An 18,806-nucleotide genomic window follows, 5' to 3' on the forward strand; every position below is an offset into this window, starting at 1 on the left:
AGACATTTAATTATTTATGTCCCATTTATTTACCAGTTTTTATTTATTTATTCACGCATTTAACCATTAATTTTTTTATTTTTTTATTCCAGTATTTATTTATACTTTTGTCAGATCTCGTCCTCCATAGTTTAACACCTGCGCATAATTGGTAACCTTAGGGTAAAACTAGTCGAGAAAAGTAATAAATCCCAATTTCACTCAACAAGGGATTACACATACTGTATGTATCTGCAGTTAGCCTTAGTTACCATAACCTAGTCACTATTATTTAAATGTTTTTTAAAGGCTATGACATGGCATTAGAGTTAGCCCCTGTTATAGCCGCCATGGTAATAACATGGGGCACTGACATTTTTCAGCAGGGGGTGTTGCGTTGTCAACTGCAGTCAGGTAACATAGCAGTAAACTTCATGCAAGGTCAGCATTATCTCAACCTGATCTCAGAGAATAAGGGCCACAAAGGTTCACATTGTTACAAAGCTAATACCAAAATGTTAAGGGATACTCCTAAAATAAGTTGTGCAGACACCATATTTTCTTGGTGTAGTGTATTTTGCATACGTGAACTTTAAAACATTTGTTGTTATTGCAGTGGTTAGCAACTAACACCTGTCCCATAAAATCTCAGCACACAGCGCTGCAAAATATCATAATGACATGTTCAAATACACCAACATTGCAAATCCATAAACACCAGATGTCCAGGCATAACAAAGCTGCATTTTTATTCCATTGTTAGGGAGCAGAGAAGAAAACCAATGTCTTCACTTTATTACATAGTAACATATTTATCTCAACTGTTTCATTTACTCTCATCACATTGTAACATGATACATATTCATATTTCAAAAGTTGATTTCCATCTTATTAAATATGAACAGAATAAATATTCACTTCTGAACTGAGTGGCCACAGCCCTCTTAGGGTCTCAGAGGTGGACATTAGCTCAACATAAGCTTTCTGAAAACCAGGTTTTGGGACACTGGGCCTTTCCTTTAGCTCCCTCACAAACTCACATGCACACACAATTAACCCAAAAAACACTTACCCCACTCTCACACATTCTGATGCATGTGACTGCATTAGTCCTGCAGTTGTATTCGTGACATGTTTTCTGCAGAAATGTTGTAGCTCCTTTTACTGTTGTTGATGCACAAAGTGACCTTGTCAGCAATTCACTGACTGTGTTTGAGTTAAATAATCCACCTATTCTACACTAAAAATGCCAATACCTGTGCATGTTATGTAAAAACAACCCAGAAGAGCATACATGAATATAATATAACTAACACTGCCTTGTTCAGAACTGGATCTGAAATAGACTGCGATCATTGCACTTACAGACTGAATAAGAAAGAAATGTATAGTAAAAAGATTCTTATTCAAAGAAAATAGCTGCAGCAGATGCCTAAACATCAGGATTTTTAAGCTAATATCACATTAAGGATTTCAGGGTCAGCTGGAAACTGCATAAACTCTAAATAAAAATTGAACCCCAAGTTCCAGGTATTTGCTTGGCTAATTTAATTATTACTTCGTGACAGAGATCCCAGGGTGTCTGGTTAGTATGGATCAGAAAAAGCAACAGGAACCAAGAGGAAACATTGATTTTAGGGTAGACAAAGCTTCATTTTTTAAAGTGGAGATGACAATCAGGCATTACAATGTAAACAACAATAAACAAACAATACTGTCTTCTCTCTGTATTGCACAGCTCATTCTAAACTACAACTCTGAATTCCTGATTATACAATGCCTTCAGCATTTCGTTTGAATTGTGCAGCTCATATGGGAAATGATCTAAAGTGGCTGGTTTTTTTAAAGTTGATGACTTTCATGGATAATTCTGTATTGCAATAAAATAAGACATGTGTATGATGAGGGCTTGATAAACAATAAACATACAGAATAAAAGTTTCTTCAAAATAAAAAGGTAGCTCATACCATGAAATCAAACATTTCTTTTCCAACTTTAAAGGGACACTTTAAAATGATGTTGAAGCTCTAAAAATGAATTAAAAAAAACTGAAAGTTTCCTGCTTCATTTTCGAAACAAATTGCATTGGAGGAGCGTCTTACTTCCAAACCCTTAGTTACAAGCAGTGGTGATTTATTTACAGTTTAGGCATAATAAATCAAGTCTAAATGGGATTTTTGTAGTCCAACTGTGACAAACAGATGTCACATTTATGGACATCCAAGCGTTAATGTGAGACGAGTCAGCAGCGGCTACCGGAGCTCCTTAAGCATTAATGCCATTCATTGTCAATGGCCTCTGAAGCTTTGTGACAGAGGCCAGTGAAATAGAATTCAGGAAGAAATAAAACATTAACTTGCTGAAAACAAGGAGTCTAAAAAAATAAAGTTTGGTTAATTCTCTGCATTTATAGTTTCTTTTTTTCCTCACTTTTGGTTCAACCTTCTTCAACTTCAACACTATGGATACTTACAAAGAAATTAAACCATGAAAGCGCTATGTACATGCAAATCCCACTTGGGTCTGCTCATTTCAGCCAGCCAGGTACATGATAGTTGTATTTTTTGAGTAAATAGCTCAGTCATGATGCACAGCCAGTATGGGCTGTCTACAGATGGGGCAAGTGTTGTTTTCAGAGAGCCAGCGGTCGATGCAGTGGATGTGAAACTCATGAGAGCACGGCAGGCGGCGCAACTTGTTGCCTTGGGCATACTCGTTGATACAGACACTGCACGCACGACCCATCTCCCCCTCCAGGATGGCCTGACCATAGGTACGAGTGGATAGATTGTCAATCTGCTCTTTGGTCAGGCCCCTAGGGTGTTCATCATCCTCCTCATCATTAAGCAAGAAAAAGTGCGCCAACCGCAGGATGGGCAGAGTACCATTCTCTACAAGGTTGTTGGTATCTCTGCTGGTGGTCCGACCCTCAGCGTTGCTCACAACCCCTCCTCCAAGCCTGGCCTGCTCACTCTGGTCCTCCTCACTTGCCACCAGCCCCACCCTGTCCTGAACTACCCCGCCAGTGCCAACCTGGCTAGCTGGGCTCTCATTTGTATGTAGACGACTGGCTGGGTTGGTGTTACTATTTATTCCACTAGCATCTGTATGGGTAGGTGAAACTGTTTCAGAATCAGCTTCTGTCTCCATTAGGGAGCTCAGCTCACCGAATCCCGTCATTATCTGGCGCAAGATGGAACGCAGGGCAGTGGAGTTGGGCTCCCCCAGGCCTGTCTCACTGATGCGCCTTAGAGGAATACGGATAGTGCTCACGTAGGTGCGGATCCCGGCTCGCTCAGAACGGGAAATAGTGCGTCTAAATCCACCACTGTCACTTTCAAATGTGACAGTATTTTCAGCAACACGAGCACGAGAACGCGTTCTGCTGGCAATGCTGTCCCGATCACGGTTTTCACCTGGTCGAATCCTTCTCACCTGCAGGTCCAACATAATGGTTGGGTGCCGGCGCACCCCTGAACTTCCTGCTCCAACTACATGCGATTCACTCTCGCGTTCTCCTGTCTCTACAACTGGCTCTGTTAGAGCTGCAGCTGCCACAGTCTCCCCTGTTTCTATGGAAACAGAGCTTGTGCCACTGCTTGGCTCGACAGTGTTAATGCTAGAGCCACTGATACCACTGCTTGATGGTGGAGCGGTACTGGCAAGGGGTGTTCTATGTAATGGGGAACGGCTCCGCCTTGACAACCGGGATGAAACCCCACTCCCAGCTGTAGCCCTGCGTGCACGTCCACGTGATCGAGTCCTACTGCCACGTGATTCGTGGCCCATTGCTGGGGCCTGAGACCCAGACTGGGGTGACACACGGGGACAGTCTATAGAGGCAGAAGTTTCTTCATTACCCTGTTCTACTTCGGCATTCTGGGCTTGATGTTGTAAAGCTCTAATTTGATCAACGGGAGGGTCTGGAACAGTGAGAGGTGGTGCTAAAGAGTGCAAGGTGCCAACCCTCCTCTGAGCAGCAGTAGGGGAGGCAACTGGCCCAGGAAGTGCAGGGGGGTTAATAGAAAGCGTGGTATTGCTGCTGCGTGTGCGCCGTGTCTGCATCCTCCTACTGAGGGCCGGACGTGGGGTCGGGTACGGAGCTGGTCTTGGCGTGGTTGAAGGACGAGGGGTGGAAAAAGAAGAAGATGTGCGTATTGAAGGTGAAGTTGCGTTAGGGCCAGGCACCGGCAGCTCTGAAGCATCTGCAGTTTCATTATGCTCGCCTGGCTCCGGCTGATCATGGTTGATGTTAATTTCGAGGCTAAAGCGGAATTCTCCACTGTTAGGGTTGGTCCGGCTGACGGCACGCCATGTCTGGTTGCCGCTTTGCCCGCTGCGAGTAGCATTACCGGTGCGTCTGAAAGTGTTCAGCCACTCTAGTAATGAATCACCATTTGAGGCTTCTGCTCCGGGCTCTGTGCCCCCTATGAAAAAAAATGTAAGGAAGTAAACCAAGATGCACTCCCCCCAAATCTGTTCTCATTTACAGATAATCATCAACAAAAAGGTGACCACTTAAAACATGTCTGTTTCATACCTTACTAAAAGCCAGCATTGCTGCATTTAGTGACAGGCTAAACCAGAGCCAGTAGTCAAAGCAACTTTATTTATACCTTTAACAAGCTGATCCCAAACTAAATGAGAAGACTTAATATATGAAATCGTTTTAATACCAGTAAAATCTCAGTAATAATGTCTCTCTAAAAATGAGTTAACTGGGAAAAGCATCGGTGGGCTTTTTGGTATTCTGCACCCTCATCCTGGAATCCGTTGCAGAATTACTTAAAACTCAAGGAGCTGGCGTCCTTAAATGTTTTTACATTTAAAATGGAAGACCTGGAAGCAAATTCTATAGGATGTCGATGCTTTTAGCTTGACTGCTTGAACTACTGACTCCCAAATATGACACATAGATGGTTCTCTTTTTCATCCGCAGTTTTGTGTTTTGTAAATTGTACTTTGTCTCCATTTGTGTCTCTGTCTGTAAATATTTGGTTTTGCTGCTGGTCTCCCTTGGAAAAGAGATTCTTAATCGCAATGGGACCAACCTGGTTAAATAAAATGAAAATAAAAACCTAAGCTATAAGCTGTTCAAAAAAAATGTTTTGTGTCAAAGATCAGAAAAAAGCCAAGGCCCCCCCTCGCTCTTACCTGCCCCTCGTCTTGCTCCAGCCCCTCTCTCCTCTCCCTCAGCACTGCTGCCCTGCTGCTCTCCTGAATCAGTCGTCTGCGTGCGCTGCTCAGAACGGGGTTGAGATGACATACGTTCCTTTGCACCATCAAGACGCTGCCTGAGCTCCTCCGCAGTCACCTCCCCTTTAAAAACACACAGCACTGTTAGTGGTTGAATGAAAAAAAAAAAAAAAAACACTAATAACAATTAAATATATGTGAAGCAAAATTACAAAAAAGGGAATTATCACATCTACTTGGCATTGTTAATATTCTCACCAGGGGTTCCAAGCAGGTTGCTGTCTCTCATCAGGCGATACTCCTCTTCACTCAATTCATTAATGAAGTTATAGTACGCCTCCTCCCTTCGAAGACGCTCTGCCTGTCTCCGTCTTTCGTCTCCCCCACCAGGAGGGTCCATCACCGTGCAAAAATGCTAGTGCACAGATGAGTTACAGTGTCAGAAAGGGGGGGGGGGGGAGGGGGAAGGGGGGGGGGGGGGGGGGGGAAAAATGTTACACGAGGCTATCCAATACATTGACATTTACCATTCCCAAAATTAGGGCAGCCTCTGCACCACCACAGTTGCAAGTGGACATGCAATGCAAGTCTTCAAAATATAATGCTCAGATCAAAACAATTGCACTGCTATTTGATTCGTTATTGGAAAGAAATGCAACCACAATCTACGATGCTCTTGCTGGGTGTTTTTTTTTTTTTTTTTTTAATTAATGAAAAAAAGATGTAAGATAACAATAGGTTTTGCGGTTAATGTCTGAACAGCCAAGGACAACAATTAAGACAACGCCATCCATTTTCTATCGTAGGACTCAACCAGCAAGACTGAGCTAAGCCCAGATAATTCCGGTTTAAGTTCACCTTATTTGACATGCGAATACATGCTCAGGTTATTCACAGCGAGGAACAGCTAATAAAGACATCCTGATGACAACGTCACCATAATGTGAGGAAAATATTAGCCAAGTTACAGGAAAAGACACGGAAGGCCATGTTGAAGACAGGCAACAAAACTGGCGTTGTCATCCTGGTCAGCAACCAATCACCGGCCTTGCTTTAATGACAGACGTGCCAAGCGTCCAATCACAGCGCTACAAAGGCGGGCCGCGGCGCTCTAAACGGAGGTCTACTCCATGTAAACGCAGGGGCAAAGAAGGAAAGACAAAGAATAGTGTAGGCTTTATGGTAAGATTAAGACCGTTAATATGTTAACGCCCGACAGTGATTTAGATGCTCTGCTGCGCCAACACAACAACTCAAGGTTTTAAAGTGTCATTTTTTTATGCGCAGCGCATTGGTTGCTAACCGAGGACGAGCAAATTAGCACATCTAACGAAAGCGAATTGAAGTCCGTCGACACTGGTATTAGCGACCTGTGAGGCTGAATAACTCTTAGGATAAAAACGTGACAAACAACTCTATGACTTGATAAAGTATACTGATCGTAACACGTAACTATCGTTTAGTTTTATACGAGATGACAATGGAATCAGAAGGAATTTACTACCTGACAAAGCAGCGGTAATATGGACGTTTCGCTTAGCTCTCTCTTCACTCTCAAACCAAGATGGGACCAATGGTGCTACAAAAGATCGTCCGTCGAAAACAACTTCGCAGGTTTACATTAGTTCCTAGGTTACACAAATTCTGCAAAAAACGGACACAAAGAGCACTGAGGCTTTATATGAACAGATTCCTTTTTGACATTAAAAACAATATTTAATTGACACATCTTGGTTTGGTGATGTTGGCTGACAGCCCCCCCTGTAAATCTTACGGAAACACAATTTAACACTTCCATGCAGCCTAATCTGAAATAACCATGTTGTGGTTGTGGAATATTTATTTATTTTTATTTTTTTTACGTTTTTATTTATTTACATGTATTTTATTTGTCCTGCTTTATTCCTGAATTTAATTTAACTTAATTATATTTTTTGTTTGTCAGGTCTGTTTTTTTGTTTTGTTTGTTTTTTCTTTGTCTTGCATTGATAGTGTTTCCCTTGTTGGGTATGGTTCTATATCATTTGTTGTCTGGTATTGTACTGTTGTAAAAACATTTTTTGAAAACAATAAAAATGTTGGTCATAAAAAAAAAAAACAATATTTAAATCAATTTTAAAGTGCAGAACAAAAGACCATGCAAACGAAATTTAATGTTTTTTAAAGCAACATTTTCCTTTATCGTAATGTTTCCAGTTACCTCCAATAGAAAGCTGTGATAAGAATGAGAAGAAAAAAACATTCAAACATTATACAATTAAACTTTACAATAGATGACACATATTTAATGTCATTGAAGAATTATAACATCCATAGTATTTTATGCATCGCTGTAAACAATGATAAAGTGTAGCCAAAAAGAAGCATATTTTGGTATAACATTTGTTATTATCTTAATGGCTTTACTAGTATTCAGGATTATTGGTTAAATCTATTCTTACAATAATTTTCAATGATAAAGTAGAAGTATTATGATGGCTGCAATTGTTGCATTTTGTTTTTAATGGCCATTTTATTATTTAATATTACTCACTAAAGAAATACCTATTGTTTCCCAATAAATCGCAAGTCATTGCTTATGGGTTGTGGTGTATATCCCTTGGCAATGTTACGTAAAGTGGCACAAGATGACCATATTTCATTGTATGTTTGTTTACCACTTGGTTCTATGCTTTAACAACTTCTAAATTAAAAATATATATCTTTCTAATTTTTGGTTGATGATCTGCACTTTTAGTTCCTTTAAAACATTACATTTGAGTATTGCACCGTTAGGCTACTGTAGTTTTCATAACGCCTTACCCAGTTTAATTTTTCCTTATTTTGATTATATATTTATTTATATATTATAAATTATGATTTATGTTTGCCCCATATCACTTTGACATGTAATTTATAATTTACATTTTAACTTTTTTCTATTATGCAGAGCAAAACGAGATGTTTTTGTTTGTCATAATGTTTTTTTTTTCTGTCTTGTTCTTGTGAAGCCAAAGACAATTTTACACTTTGTGGACAAATACAGTTCTATTCTATTCTATGTCATAATTTGCTTCATAAAAAAAAAAAAAAAAAATTAATTTAACACGCAGATACAACTCCATTGTTTGATTGAAATCATAAAAATAACACTTTTAATTCATCAAACAGTTGTTGTATAGTACAGACATCCACGTGGTATAATATGTGTATTTTATGAGCTCTTTCTCCGCTGCTAGTCTTCACGACGTTTTACGACAGTGCCGCGTCAGAATACGTCGTCGTTACCGAGTGAAGTGCGTCTCTCTGGAGCAGATACCGGCTGAGAGAAACGCAGCAACAAGAGAAAGGTATATATCTGGATTCGTGTTTTAATCTCCGAGGACCCTGCGCATCCCCTCAGGTACGAACAATTCCACCCCAAACTCGATGTGGAAGCTGGGCTGAACGCAGAAGGGGCTTCGCTGGGGAAGGCGACTAGCTTCATTTTCCAAACCGAGCTCGTTGGAGTAGCCTAGTTGCCTCCCAAGCGACGCTTTAATAAAGGAAGGAGCGGACACCTTTGAGCCCAAAACACTGGTGAAAATGGACTATGATTTTAAAGTGAAGCTGACCGGCGAAAGGGAGCGTGTCGAGGACCTGTTTGAGTACGAAGGATGCAAAGTGGGACGAGGCACCTACGGTCATGTGTACAAAGCTAAGAGAAAAGATGGGTGAGTTCATGACCAGCAAGGCCTTCAGCCACCTTCGACAGCCTCCCTCCCTCCCCCCTCCTCCTCCTCCTCCAAATAATGTAGAATATGTCTCTGATGTTTTCCCCCCTAACCAAAGCTGCTTTAATCGTGCACCAGTGGCCAGAGGAAGCATGGTGAAAAACAAAGCAGAGAGCAATGTGATATGCAGTTTCGTTGCATTAAGCCTGCACTTGTCAGGATACTGATGAAGCTAAATGTAAAGTTCGTAAGCTCTAATGTAAGCTCTAACATTGTGGCCCGGGGCTAACCTTCCTTTCTTTCTTTCTTTAAATTTTGTGTCATCAAATGTGTTTTTTTGTCCTGTGTTGTTTCTCCAGCAGAAGGTGGTAAATTATTTAAGTGTCATAAAAAGCCCCAGTGTGTTTCAGTAGGATGCTGCAGGTGCATGTGAAAGCAAATTGGTCTTAGTAGTCATCTTAATTGATAAAGCACCGTTCAGACACCGTGCATTTAAAAGGTTACTTAAAAAAACATTACTTATAATAATATTATGTGTGTGCATGAAATACATACACAATTTCTACAGAATGCATGCACCATGTACACAAACTAGACATGTATGAAGAAGGATCAAATGTGCACACAAGCATTGAAAAACGTGTGCACGCGCTGAGTCGCTGACTTTAAAATACATGTACATGAGAACATATCTTCTATGTATATTACAAGAGGTTTTAAGAAAAAGGGTTAAAACCAGAAGGTAAAAAAAAGATTGAGATCAAAAGAAGTTTGATAAATAGTCATTGTTTTTAAAGATACAGTAAAGAGTTATTGATTTAAAACAAAAAAAAAAAGAGACAATGTTTCTACTAAATATCTGTAAGTAAAACAAAGCAAAGCAGGCAACTGTCTTTTAATAACACACACGGTTTACTCAAATCTAACAGCCAGCAGAAACATTTTGAGCCCTGACTTGAAGGATTCAAGTGTTGTAGATGGGGGGGGGGGGCCTAAAAAACCAAAAGCTGTGAGTTGGTCTAAAATGTATTTAGGCCCGAGAGCGTTAAGTGAATTAAAAAACAAGTGATAGGATTTTAAAATCGACTCTTTAGGACAGGGGTGGGCAACTGGCGGCCCGGGGGCCACATGCGGCCCCCCATCAACCCTCAACGTGGCCCTCGGGTCAATTTTTACACATCAATGAATTGGAAACATGAAGAAAAACATGACAAAATCTGCCATGAAATCATGAAAACCAGAAATATGTCCATGATAATATTTGATCACTGGTATATGTTGAGTTAAATTTGAGACATAATTGACTGTAATCATTTTTGTATCCTAAAATTTGGCCCCCTGGCGGTGAGAATTAAATGAATGTGGCCCTTGCTGTGACCAAAGTTGCCCATCCCTGCTTTAGGACATACGTAAACAGTGCAACCTTTTAAAAACAGATGTAATGTGCTCCATCCTTTTGGTTTTAGTGAGCGCTCTGACAGCAGCGTTTTGGACAAGCTGCTGCTGTCTCGTAGATGTTTTGCCAATACCTGAGGACCCTGTTACAATAATACCTCTGTACTAAACATAAAAACATGCAGACAAGTTTTAGCAGACAGGGATTGCTTTTATTGCGATCAGAATAATTGTTGCTGCACCATCTTTTATGAATTCTGCCATCACCAAGAGGCTGTGGTGCTAAAGGTTAACAATTGTACATTTCTTTTAGGCAAATCTGGCACATGAGAGTTTACTTTTGTGTGATAAATATTCGAAGAAAGCTTAGCAGTTAAGGAGACTGTTTAAGGGACTTAAATGACAGAATATTAAAATTGCAACAAAACATGGTTTAACTAGATTTTTGTACTTTCTGATTGCATTGATTTACAGGCTTTGCTTTTTAGTGAGTGGTGGAAAATGTTCAATATATGATCAAGAAAAGGGGAGAATGCCTTGCAATAATAGTTTCCTGGCTGGAGCTGAATCATAGACACTGGTACACCAGGGTGCCACCCACATTCATTTCTAAGCCCTTTATTTCCCCTTTTTTCCACCTTTTCTAATGTATGGATGAGAGCTAAGGCGAGCTGAAGGCAGCCTGAGCTACTAGGCCCATTAGGACAGCCTGGACATACTGGCAGCCAGATCCACACAAAAAGCCCCTAAGTCTTTAAAGGTGTTTGTGTGCGCTTGAGGACGGTGTTGCTTATGAGACTTTGTGAGCTAATTTGTTCTACAGCAGTTGGACGAGGCCTGAGGAGGCACAAAGCTTGGGTTTACGAGATGATGTAGGCCAGGGGGAGGAGCGGTGATTCCTGGTACAATCAAGTCAGAGCTGTTCCCTGTGCTCTGTTTGTCCCTCACCAGCTGCCAACCAGAGCCTGTTTTCTTCCCCCCTCTATTGTTTGAGCCTCAGAGGTGAGCTTGATTACACAAATCTGGAGGTAATGCAACTCGGGCTCTTCTCAGACCCCCCTGTGCCAGCTGCCAAGTGCCCCCCCCCCCTTCCCCTTTATGGTTCTGTGCAGACCACTCTCAGAGGAGTCACAGTCTGGTCTGGTGTTGATGTTTCTCTGCCTCTCTCTGTTCATAGGAAGGATGATAAAGACTATGCCCTCAAGCAGATTGAAGGCACTGGCATCTCCATGTCAGCTTGCAGAGAGATTGCAGTAAGGAGTGCTTGGCTTACTTTGTCCATTTGTCTGGTCTCTGTTTAATACTGTTACGCCATTCCTATGTAGTTTATGTAATACATGAATCACCTTTCCAAAGTTCTTTTCTTAAGTGAGCTCCAAACACAAACAAGAAGACGTTGATTAGATGCACACAGATGATAGACACAATACTTTTAAAATTGAAATCAGTACAGTACATTCCTCATTTTTTATGAAAGAACTTTTAAATCAGTTCATATATTAATGATCATTATGAGCGCACATTTGGTTATTTTCACTCATGGTTTCTGTACTGAGAATGTGTGGTCGCTCCTCTGACCGGGTTTGTGTATTGCAGTTGCTGCGGGAGCTGAAGCACCCCAACGTCATCTCCCTGCAGAAGGTTTTCCTGTCACACGCAGACCGCAAAGTATGGCTGCTCTTTGACTATGCCGAACATGATCTCTGGGTAAAAATGCACTCACACTGTCACAATACACACCGGCGCTACATGACATAATATATCAAACAATGCAATCCTGTCTGCTAAGTATGAAAATATAAGCGTGGAGGCATGTGGATCATTTCTTTAAACCAACGCACCTAAATCACTGATGATTCATTAGCACATCCAAACAGGATTCTTTGTGATACTGTTATGGTATCTGCTGTTTCATTGCACATACAGAAGCATTTCCCTTCTTGCTAAGAGACACAAAGGCACATACTTTACTTTATATATGCAGAATTCCTCACAGTGTTCATGCATACACACACAACACACCAGTTGTAAAGAAGGAGACTGAAAATGATGCAAATGATGCATTGAAAAGTCTCATTAAAACACCAAGAAAGTATTCAACATTGAATATTCAAAACTCTGCAGCACTACTGTTTGTGGGTTAAAATGCCATTGCTGCAACATTGCATTCCCCTACCAAAGAAGTGGAACCACATGCCACAAACATCTTGCCTGTAGCAAAAAAAATTTGACGATATAAATGCAGAAAAAGGCATAATTATGGATTTTAGACTAATTGTAGGCCCAAACCTCAATTTGTGTCGTCTTGTCTTTCGCAGCACATTATTAAGTTCCACAGAGCCTCCAAGGCTAACAAGAAGCCCCTTCAGCTGCCTCGAGGAATGGTCAAGTCTCTCCTCTACCAGATCCTGGATGGCATCCATTACCTCCATGCCAACTGGGTCCTCCACAGAGACCTTGTAAGAGGATTGGGGAGGGAAAGGGGAAGAGAGAACAAGAGGGAGGGTGTGTGAAAGAGAAAATATTTAGGTAGAAATGAAAACAGGGTTTCGGTTGACAAGAGATCAGAAGTGTGTTATTAGGCAAAGTGCATGTGCTACTCTGCTCGGTTATGGCTTTTAGCGGCCTGTTTTCAAATGTATTAAACTTTCTATTTGTGTGGCTGAATGGTGATTTTGTAAACAAGATCAGGTTTATCTTATTCTCTTGTCTTACAATTATATATGATTGTAGTTTTGATCAGAGGTTTTTAATCTAAAGCTGAATTTTAGATAAAGTGATATGAAGGAAGCTTTCTAGTGTTGCAGTTTTCTCTGTTAAGTGAAAACTTTAAATCTCCTGCAAGGAGTTTGTAGCAGTATTCCTGTAACCTCTTTCTGACCCACAAAAGCAAACAAGAGCACCAGAGAGAAGATTAACAAATCCTATTTAGTTATTTTATGTTCCTGTCACAGGGAAGGTGTCAGACCTGTTGATCCACAGCACGCCCCCAAATCAACCCTTTCAAGAGATGTCAACTCAAACAAACATATTGTGTTTGTTTACATCACCAATAAAGAATGGAGAATGTTTTTCGTTGTTGTAAAAAACGCTGTTCACACATGTTAAGGACAAGATCAGCGTAGAGATGAACCGTCCTGCTTTGCTCTGAAGGGATCACCAAAACGAACTACTCAAAAATTCCTGAGAAGCTCTGAATTTTCTACAAGTTTTCTGTTTACAGATTGTTTTCATTGAGAACGCTTAATCACGTACACACACTAGACTTCACATGGTAGACCCTCTCTCGACTGGGATGCAGTTGGTTCGTTTTTCCACTGGAGGGCGATAACAAACAGTTTTGATTCAGCACTGTATGCAGGGCTGTAGTTCAGCAACTAGGTCTAACTAATCTGAATGTATCTCATTTTATTTGATTTCACTTTGTGAAATATTAGAGTGATGGAATCATGTTATTAATTGTGAGTTGTCTCTTGTTTTCACCAGAAACCTGCAAACATTTTAGTGATGGGGGAAGGGCCAGAGAGGGGTAGAGTAAAGATTGGTATGTATGTTTCCTTTTTTGAGTGTTAAATACTTTCTTGTTTTAGTTAGCTTTTACTTTACTGAGTGTGGCTTCTGTTCATGCAGCCGACATGGGATTTGCCCGACTCTTCAATTCACCGCTGAAGCCTTTAGCCGATCTTGACCCTGTGGTGGTGACCTTCTGGTACAGAGCACCCGAACTACTGCTGGGGGCTCGGCACTACACCAAAGCCATCGGTGAGAATTGCTTAATTACATGTTTGTGTGCAGCTTTTAATTGCTCAACACAGGCAGCCATTTCTACTGACTTAAGAGACCTCGTCTTCACTCTGCATCGGCTTTTGCACTTTATTCTCAGACATCTGGGCGATTGGCTGCATCTTTGCGGAGCTGCTGACCTCTGAGCCAATATTCCACTGTCGCCAGGAAGACATCAAGACCAGTAACCCTTACCACCACGACCAACTGGACCGCATCTTTAACGTCATGGGCTTCCCTGCTGGTGAGGGTTCAGTATTGTGAGTCCTCAAGTGGAAAATCCTAAATTAGAAATCCCTAAAAATTAGCCAATGACAAACCTTAACTGCTTTAATTTGGGATTTATTTTTTGTGACACAAGGGAAAGGAGTACTTCTGAGTTTGCAAACAGGATGTTTTTCTTGTAGAGGCTTGGTCTATTCGTTTCTCCTTTTTGTCTTCAGGCAGTTATGTAGTCTGAGGACATGAATCCATTCACGGAATGAAGCCAAGTCACAAACATAGAAACGTTTACTTGCAGTGTTACATTTGGGTCTATTTTTTCCAGTTCACTTAAGCTGCCTCCGAATTGTTTTCTTCCCTTCACCCTCTCTGCTGCTCTGGTTGTGTAATTCCCTGGCCTGTGCCATGGATTTTGTTTTGATTCTGCAGGGTGAATGGAGACTTACAGTAGTTAAAATCCCTTTGCAGAGTTTTGCAATTAAAGTTATTGCTTTTTTAGTTGTTGTTTTTTTTAGGGCTGAGACAAAGTTTATTGATATATTATTTTTAAATATACAGACAGGCAAATCTATTTTTTAAGAAAGAACCGGTTGTCAAAACCAAAGCTCAGTATTCTGTTGTTGTGAGGAAATCATGAGCATCCGTGCTCAAAAAGATCTTAATCCAGACAAAACAACCTAAATAATCTGTTCTTGGTGGGAGGGATGGTGTGACGTGTTGTAATCCTGTCTTTTCCTCATTTGACAGATAAAGACTGGGAGGACATCAAAAAGATGCCAGAACACTCTACGCTGATGAAAGACTTCAGAAGGAACACGTGAGTCTGCAGAGCACCGCTGTCCTGGTTTTTTTTTTTTTTTTTTTTTTTTTTTTTTTTTAAGATCAGAAAGTCAGAAAGCAAAGTTCTGTCTGCTGTTAAAAATACATGTTTGAGTGTTGTTCATAGCTTTAAATGAGCCATGTCATAGCTCTGCATCGCACTGAAGGCATGATCACGATGTACTTTTCTTTATCATTTGTGTCACAGATATACAAACTGCAGCCTTATAAAGTACATGGAAAAACATAAAGTCAAACCCGACAGCAAAGCATTCCACTTGGTAAGTTCAAATGCATCTGTGATGGAGCAAAAGTCATTTGCATTACATATAAACATTTGAGCAAAGGAATGATTGTGAGGGCCTGTGTCCACTGTCCCACAACCTCAATTTAAGAGTGCTTCTCACTGTCGCTTACTTTTGCCAGGTTACCAAAATTTGTCTCACAGCACTTCCACTTCCCTTGGTTGTGACTGCTAAGTGTGTTTTAAATGACCTATGCTTAACATTTACTTTTATTCAAGGACATTTTACAGAGAGAATGTATGTCCATGTCCTGGCATAAGAAGCAACTTTAGAACTTAAATTGTACCCTCGAACAGTCTGAAGTCCCAACCCTATTGGATTTTAATTGATAGGAGACGAAGATGTGACATTGACGAGCATTGCGGTGTAACAATAGTTGAGCTATTTTCAATTGAGAGTGCTGTCAGCGCTGTGACATAAAAACAGCTGATGCTCGGGTTGTTTTTTTTTTAGCTTGGCATGCCCTGCACATTGGTTTTTGTATAGAAAAAAAAAAGATGCTGCCAGCTCTAAATCTGCTGCTAGTGGACACAGGCTCTAAAGCAATGACACTTGAGTTTTGAAGAGAAATAACATTTAGTGAATTGATTTAAAGCTGCAGAAACTGCTGACCATGGACCCCATCCGTAGAATCACGTCTGAGCAGGCTATGCAGGACCCTTACTTTTTGGAGGAGCCCCTGCCCACCTCTGAGTGAGTCACATCATGAACACACACTCATACGGCCTGTTGCGACTTTATCCATGTTTTTCTATTCCTAAGCCTTACGTGACATCAAGTCAATGAGGAACAGGTCATAGGAATAAATGTGTGAAGATGACATCCCTCTTTTGTTATGTCTTTGTCCAGTGTGTTTGCAGGCTGCCAGATTCCCTACCCAAAGAGGGAGTTCCTAACAGAAGAGGAGCCAGAGGACAAGGCAGACAAAGTAAGATCCATGTGCACTGTCTATTCTCACTGCAGTTGTTCACTACTCTTAGTCATTAATATACGGCATATTAAAAGGTAAAGAGGAACGTCATCAGTAGAGGAGTAGACTTACTTTAAAACTTCTTTGAATTGCCTGGAGCATTTGAGTCTTTCTTAGGCATTCTGTTGTGGTTCATCTTTATTTTTTGTGATGAGTTTTTCTCCTTATTGTTGATCCACAAACTATTTTCACACTACATTCATAGGGTCCTCTCATTGACCTGCCTTTATTTGTCAAAACGTATGGCAACACCAGGCTAGTGGGTCTTGAATTTGGGGGTTGTGCTTCTATTTGAAGTTTTACGCTACACTAGAATCTACACATTTACTTGAAGCTTTTTTAATGTTTGTTTTTCAATGTCAGAAAAACCAGCAACAGCAACAGGGAAACAACCACACGAATGGGGCGGGGCACACTGGTAACCCTGACAACAGCCATGCTCAGGGTCCGCCTCTGAAGAAAGTGCGAGTCGTCCCGCCCACCACTACCTCAGGTGGCCTCATTATGACCTCAGACTACCAGGTAGTTCTCTTTCTCTTTTCTTTGCATCTTAATATTTGTTTGATTGACAGTTGGATGAATTCTATGTCTTATGTTTGAACTCCGTATTAACTTTAAAGAAAACTAAGTGTAAGAAATATCCTGTTGTTTGCTTCCCCCCCCCCCCCCCTGCAGCGCTCCAATCCACATGCTGCCTACCAGAACCCTGGACCAAGCACATCACTGCCCCAAAACAGCATGGGATACTCCTCTACCTCCCAACAGCCGCCCCAGTACTCCCACCAGACCCACCGCTACTGAGAACCCCCCGACCACACACACATACACTTATACACATGCACAAATATACACACATACACAGCCCTCATCATGCCCACCTGAACGAATGTACTGAGGGATGTGGGGATGTCCAAGGCTACAAACCCCACCCAACTCCATCCCACAGAGGGCACCTTCTCTACAGCAGTCTTTTAGGCCTGAGTGACTACACTTCTTCAAGATAACACACCATTACCCCAGTATTAGAAAACACTGCTTCAGAGCAAAATCTGACAGGTGAAAAACAAGAAGAATGATAAGAATAAGAAGAATGGATACTAGGATCAAGCGTGTGTCTGATGCTCAAACCAGCCAAGAGAAGATGGCTTGGTTTTGAGGGTGAAACGTGTCAATCTCTTGTGTGATCTCCTCTCTTCTTTTTCTTCACCTGTCTCCACACCTCCACCCTAAACCCCTAACCGTCAAAGCTTGGATAAGACTGAAAGCTGCTATGTGACTGCCAGCGTTGACAGATTCTGTCCAACTGTCCTCCTGTCTGTCTGTCTGTCTGTTTTGTCTGTTTGTGTGTGTGTGCGGCCCTATGAGGGCCTCAGCTGAGGACTGAACTAAGCTGCTGTGAAGCATGCTGGGCGGATGTGGAGCCCCCGCAGCTGTGGCCTTGAGGGTTTTAATAAAGGACAAAAAAAAAAAGATGACAAAAAAGATTTTAGTAGTTTATAATTTAATCCGTTTTCATGGTTTTTTTTGTTTTCATGGCAAGACAGGCAAAGCAGCCCGCGCTGGCTGAGAGCTCAGCCGCTGTGAGCAAGCCTTACAACATGACGACAAAACCAACCAATCGCATGGAGGATGGCAAATGGAACATGCGTTGTACTGTATTGTATTGAAATATTTTACATGAAGCAAGTATCCTGACAATAAAAGTGAAAACATTGATATTGTTGATATATTTGCAACTGCTCCAACAGCTTTTTACCTTTCAATCCCATTTTCTTTCTGTTTATTCTCTCACCATTTCTACTTCACAAAGTTAAGCTGCTTACAATTTCTTAGGAATTCAGACAAACTCCCAACTTGCATGTGGAAAATTAATCTTTGCTAATTTAACAACCCCAAGGGTAACATACATTACACTACAAGGCCATTTTTTCCTCATGATTTAAGACCCCTTTTTATTGTCGTTTGAAAGGATGTTGCTTTTTTTTGGGGTGGGGGAGTAAGGTAATAGATTTTAGTTTAACAGTCACTGAGATGAATACACTGCAAAAACGGACCAGGTATGGATTATTCTGACAATTACTCATTTTCTCTATAAGACATCAGATAATCGTGAGAAAACACCATAACTTATGACCATAGGACAAGTTGAAGTCACGTTAAAAATCCTACCATGAGAGCTCAATGTTGGGAAACTATGTCGCTAAGAAATGCCATTGATCAGATTAAAAACGAATGGTTTTCAGCACAAATCCATATTTCTCTGCAAGTCATTCAATGTCTGCCAAGTCTTCTTTTGAAACCTGTCCACTTTATTTATAGTCACAAAGCCTACATATGTGATTTATTATTCATGGCTTAATCAATTATATACTATATGTTAAGCCAACAGCTGTATAATAAATGCAGGAGTCGACGTCCACTCCTTTTCAGTGGAATAAAACATG

The 18,806-nt window shown here is 41.0% G+C and overlaps 2 protein-coding genes across 2 annotated transcripts; one reads left to right on the forward strand and one right to left on the reverse strand.

The window, feature by feature from the left end:
- Positions 1–703: 703 nt before the first annotated feature.
- Positions 704–6,788, reverse strand: rnf6 (ring finger protein (C3H2C3 type) 6). Its single transcript, XM_020645038.2, has 4 exons — positions 6,681–6,788; positions 5,435–5,591; positions 5,135–5,299; positions 704–4,407 (listed from the first exon to the last, which is right to left on the reverse strand). The coding sequence occupies exons 2-4, from the start codon at positions 5,574–5,576 to the stop codon at positions 2,558–2,560; spliced, it is 2,157 nt and encodes a 718-aa protein (XP_020500694.1). The 5' UTR covers positions 5,577–5,591; positions 6,681–6,788; the 3' UTR covers positions 704–2,557.
- A 1,629-nt stretch (positions 6,789–8,417) lies between these two features.
- Positions 8,418–18,078, forward strand: cdk8 (cyclin dependent kinase 8). The gene is made up of 13 exons (XM_020646371.3): positions 8,418–8,868; positions 11,441–11,516; positions 11,860–11,970; positions 12,582–12,722; positions 13,750–13,807; positions 13,894–14,025; positions 14,147–14,290; positions 15,016–15,085; positions 15,296–15,368; positions 15,988–16,085; positions 16,242–16,320; positions 16,726–16,884; positions 17,038–18,078. The coding sequence occupies exons 1-13, from the start codon at positions 8,741–8,743 to the stop codon at positions 17,161–17,163; spliced, it is 1,395 nt and encodes a 464-aa protein (XP_020502027.2). The 5' UTR covers positions 8,418–8,740; the 3' UTR covers positions 17,164–18,078.
- Positions 18,079–18,806: the final 728 nt, after the last annotated feature.

Source organism: Labrus bergylta, chromosome 20 (assembly GCF_963930695.1).
Source record: "Labrus bergylta chromosome 20, fLabBer1.1, whole genome shotgun sequence".
Classification (NCBI taxonomy): domain Eukaryota; kingdom Metazoa; phylum Chordata; class Actinopteri; order Labriformes; family Labridae; genus Labrus; species Labrus bergylta.

Bases quoted from the DNA above. Each gene is read 5' to 3' on its own strand.
- rnf6 (XM_020645038.2), bottom strand. From the start codon at position 5,576: ATGGACCCTCCTGGTGGGGGAGACGAAAGACGGAGACAGGCAGAGCGT. The intron at 5,300-5,434 runs GTGAGAATATTA...GTGTTTTTAAAG, and splicing joins CAACCTGCTTGGAACCCCTG to GGGAGGTGACTGCGGAGGAG. The intron at 4,408-5,134 runs GTAAGAGCGAGG...TTTTTTTCATAG, and splicing joins TGGAGCAAGACGAGGGGCAG to GGGGCACAGAGCCCGGAGCA.
- cdk8 (XM_020646371.3), top strand. From the start codon at position 8,741: ATGGACTATGATTTTAAAGTGAAGCTGACCGGCGAAAGGGAGCGTGTC. The intron at 11,971-12,581 runs GTAAAAATGCAC...TGTCTTTCGCAG, and splicing joins ATGCCGAACATGATCTCTGG to CACATTATTAAGTTCCACAG. The intron at 15,369-15,987 runs GTAAGTTCAAAT...ATTGATTTAAAG, and splicing joins ACAGCAAAGCATTCCACTTG to CTGCAGAAACTGCTGACCAT.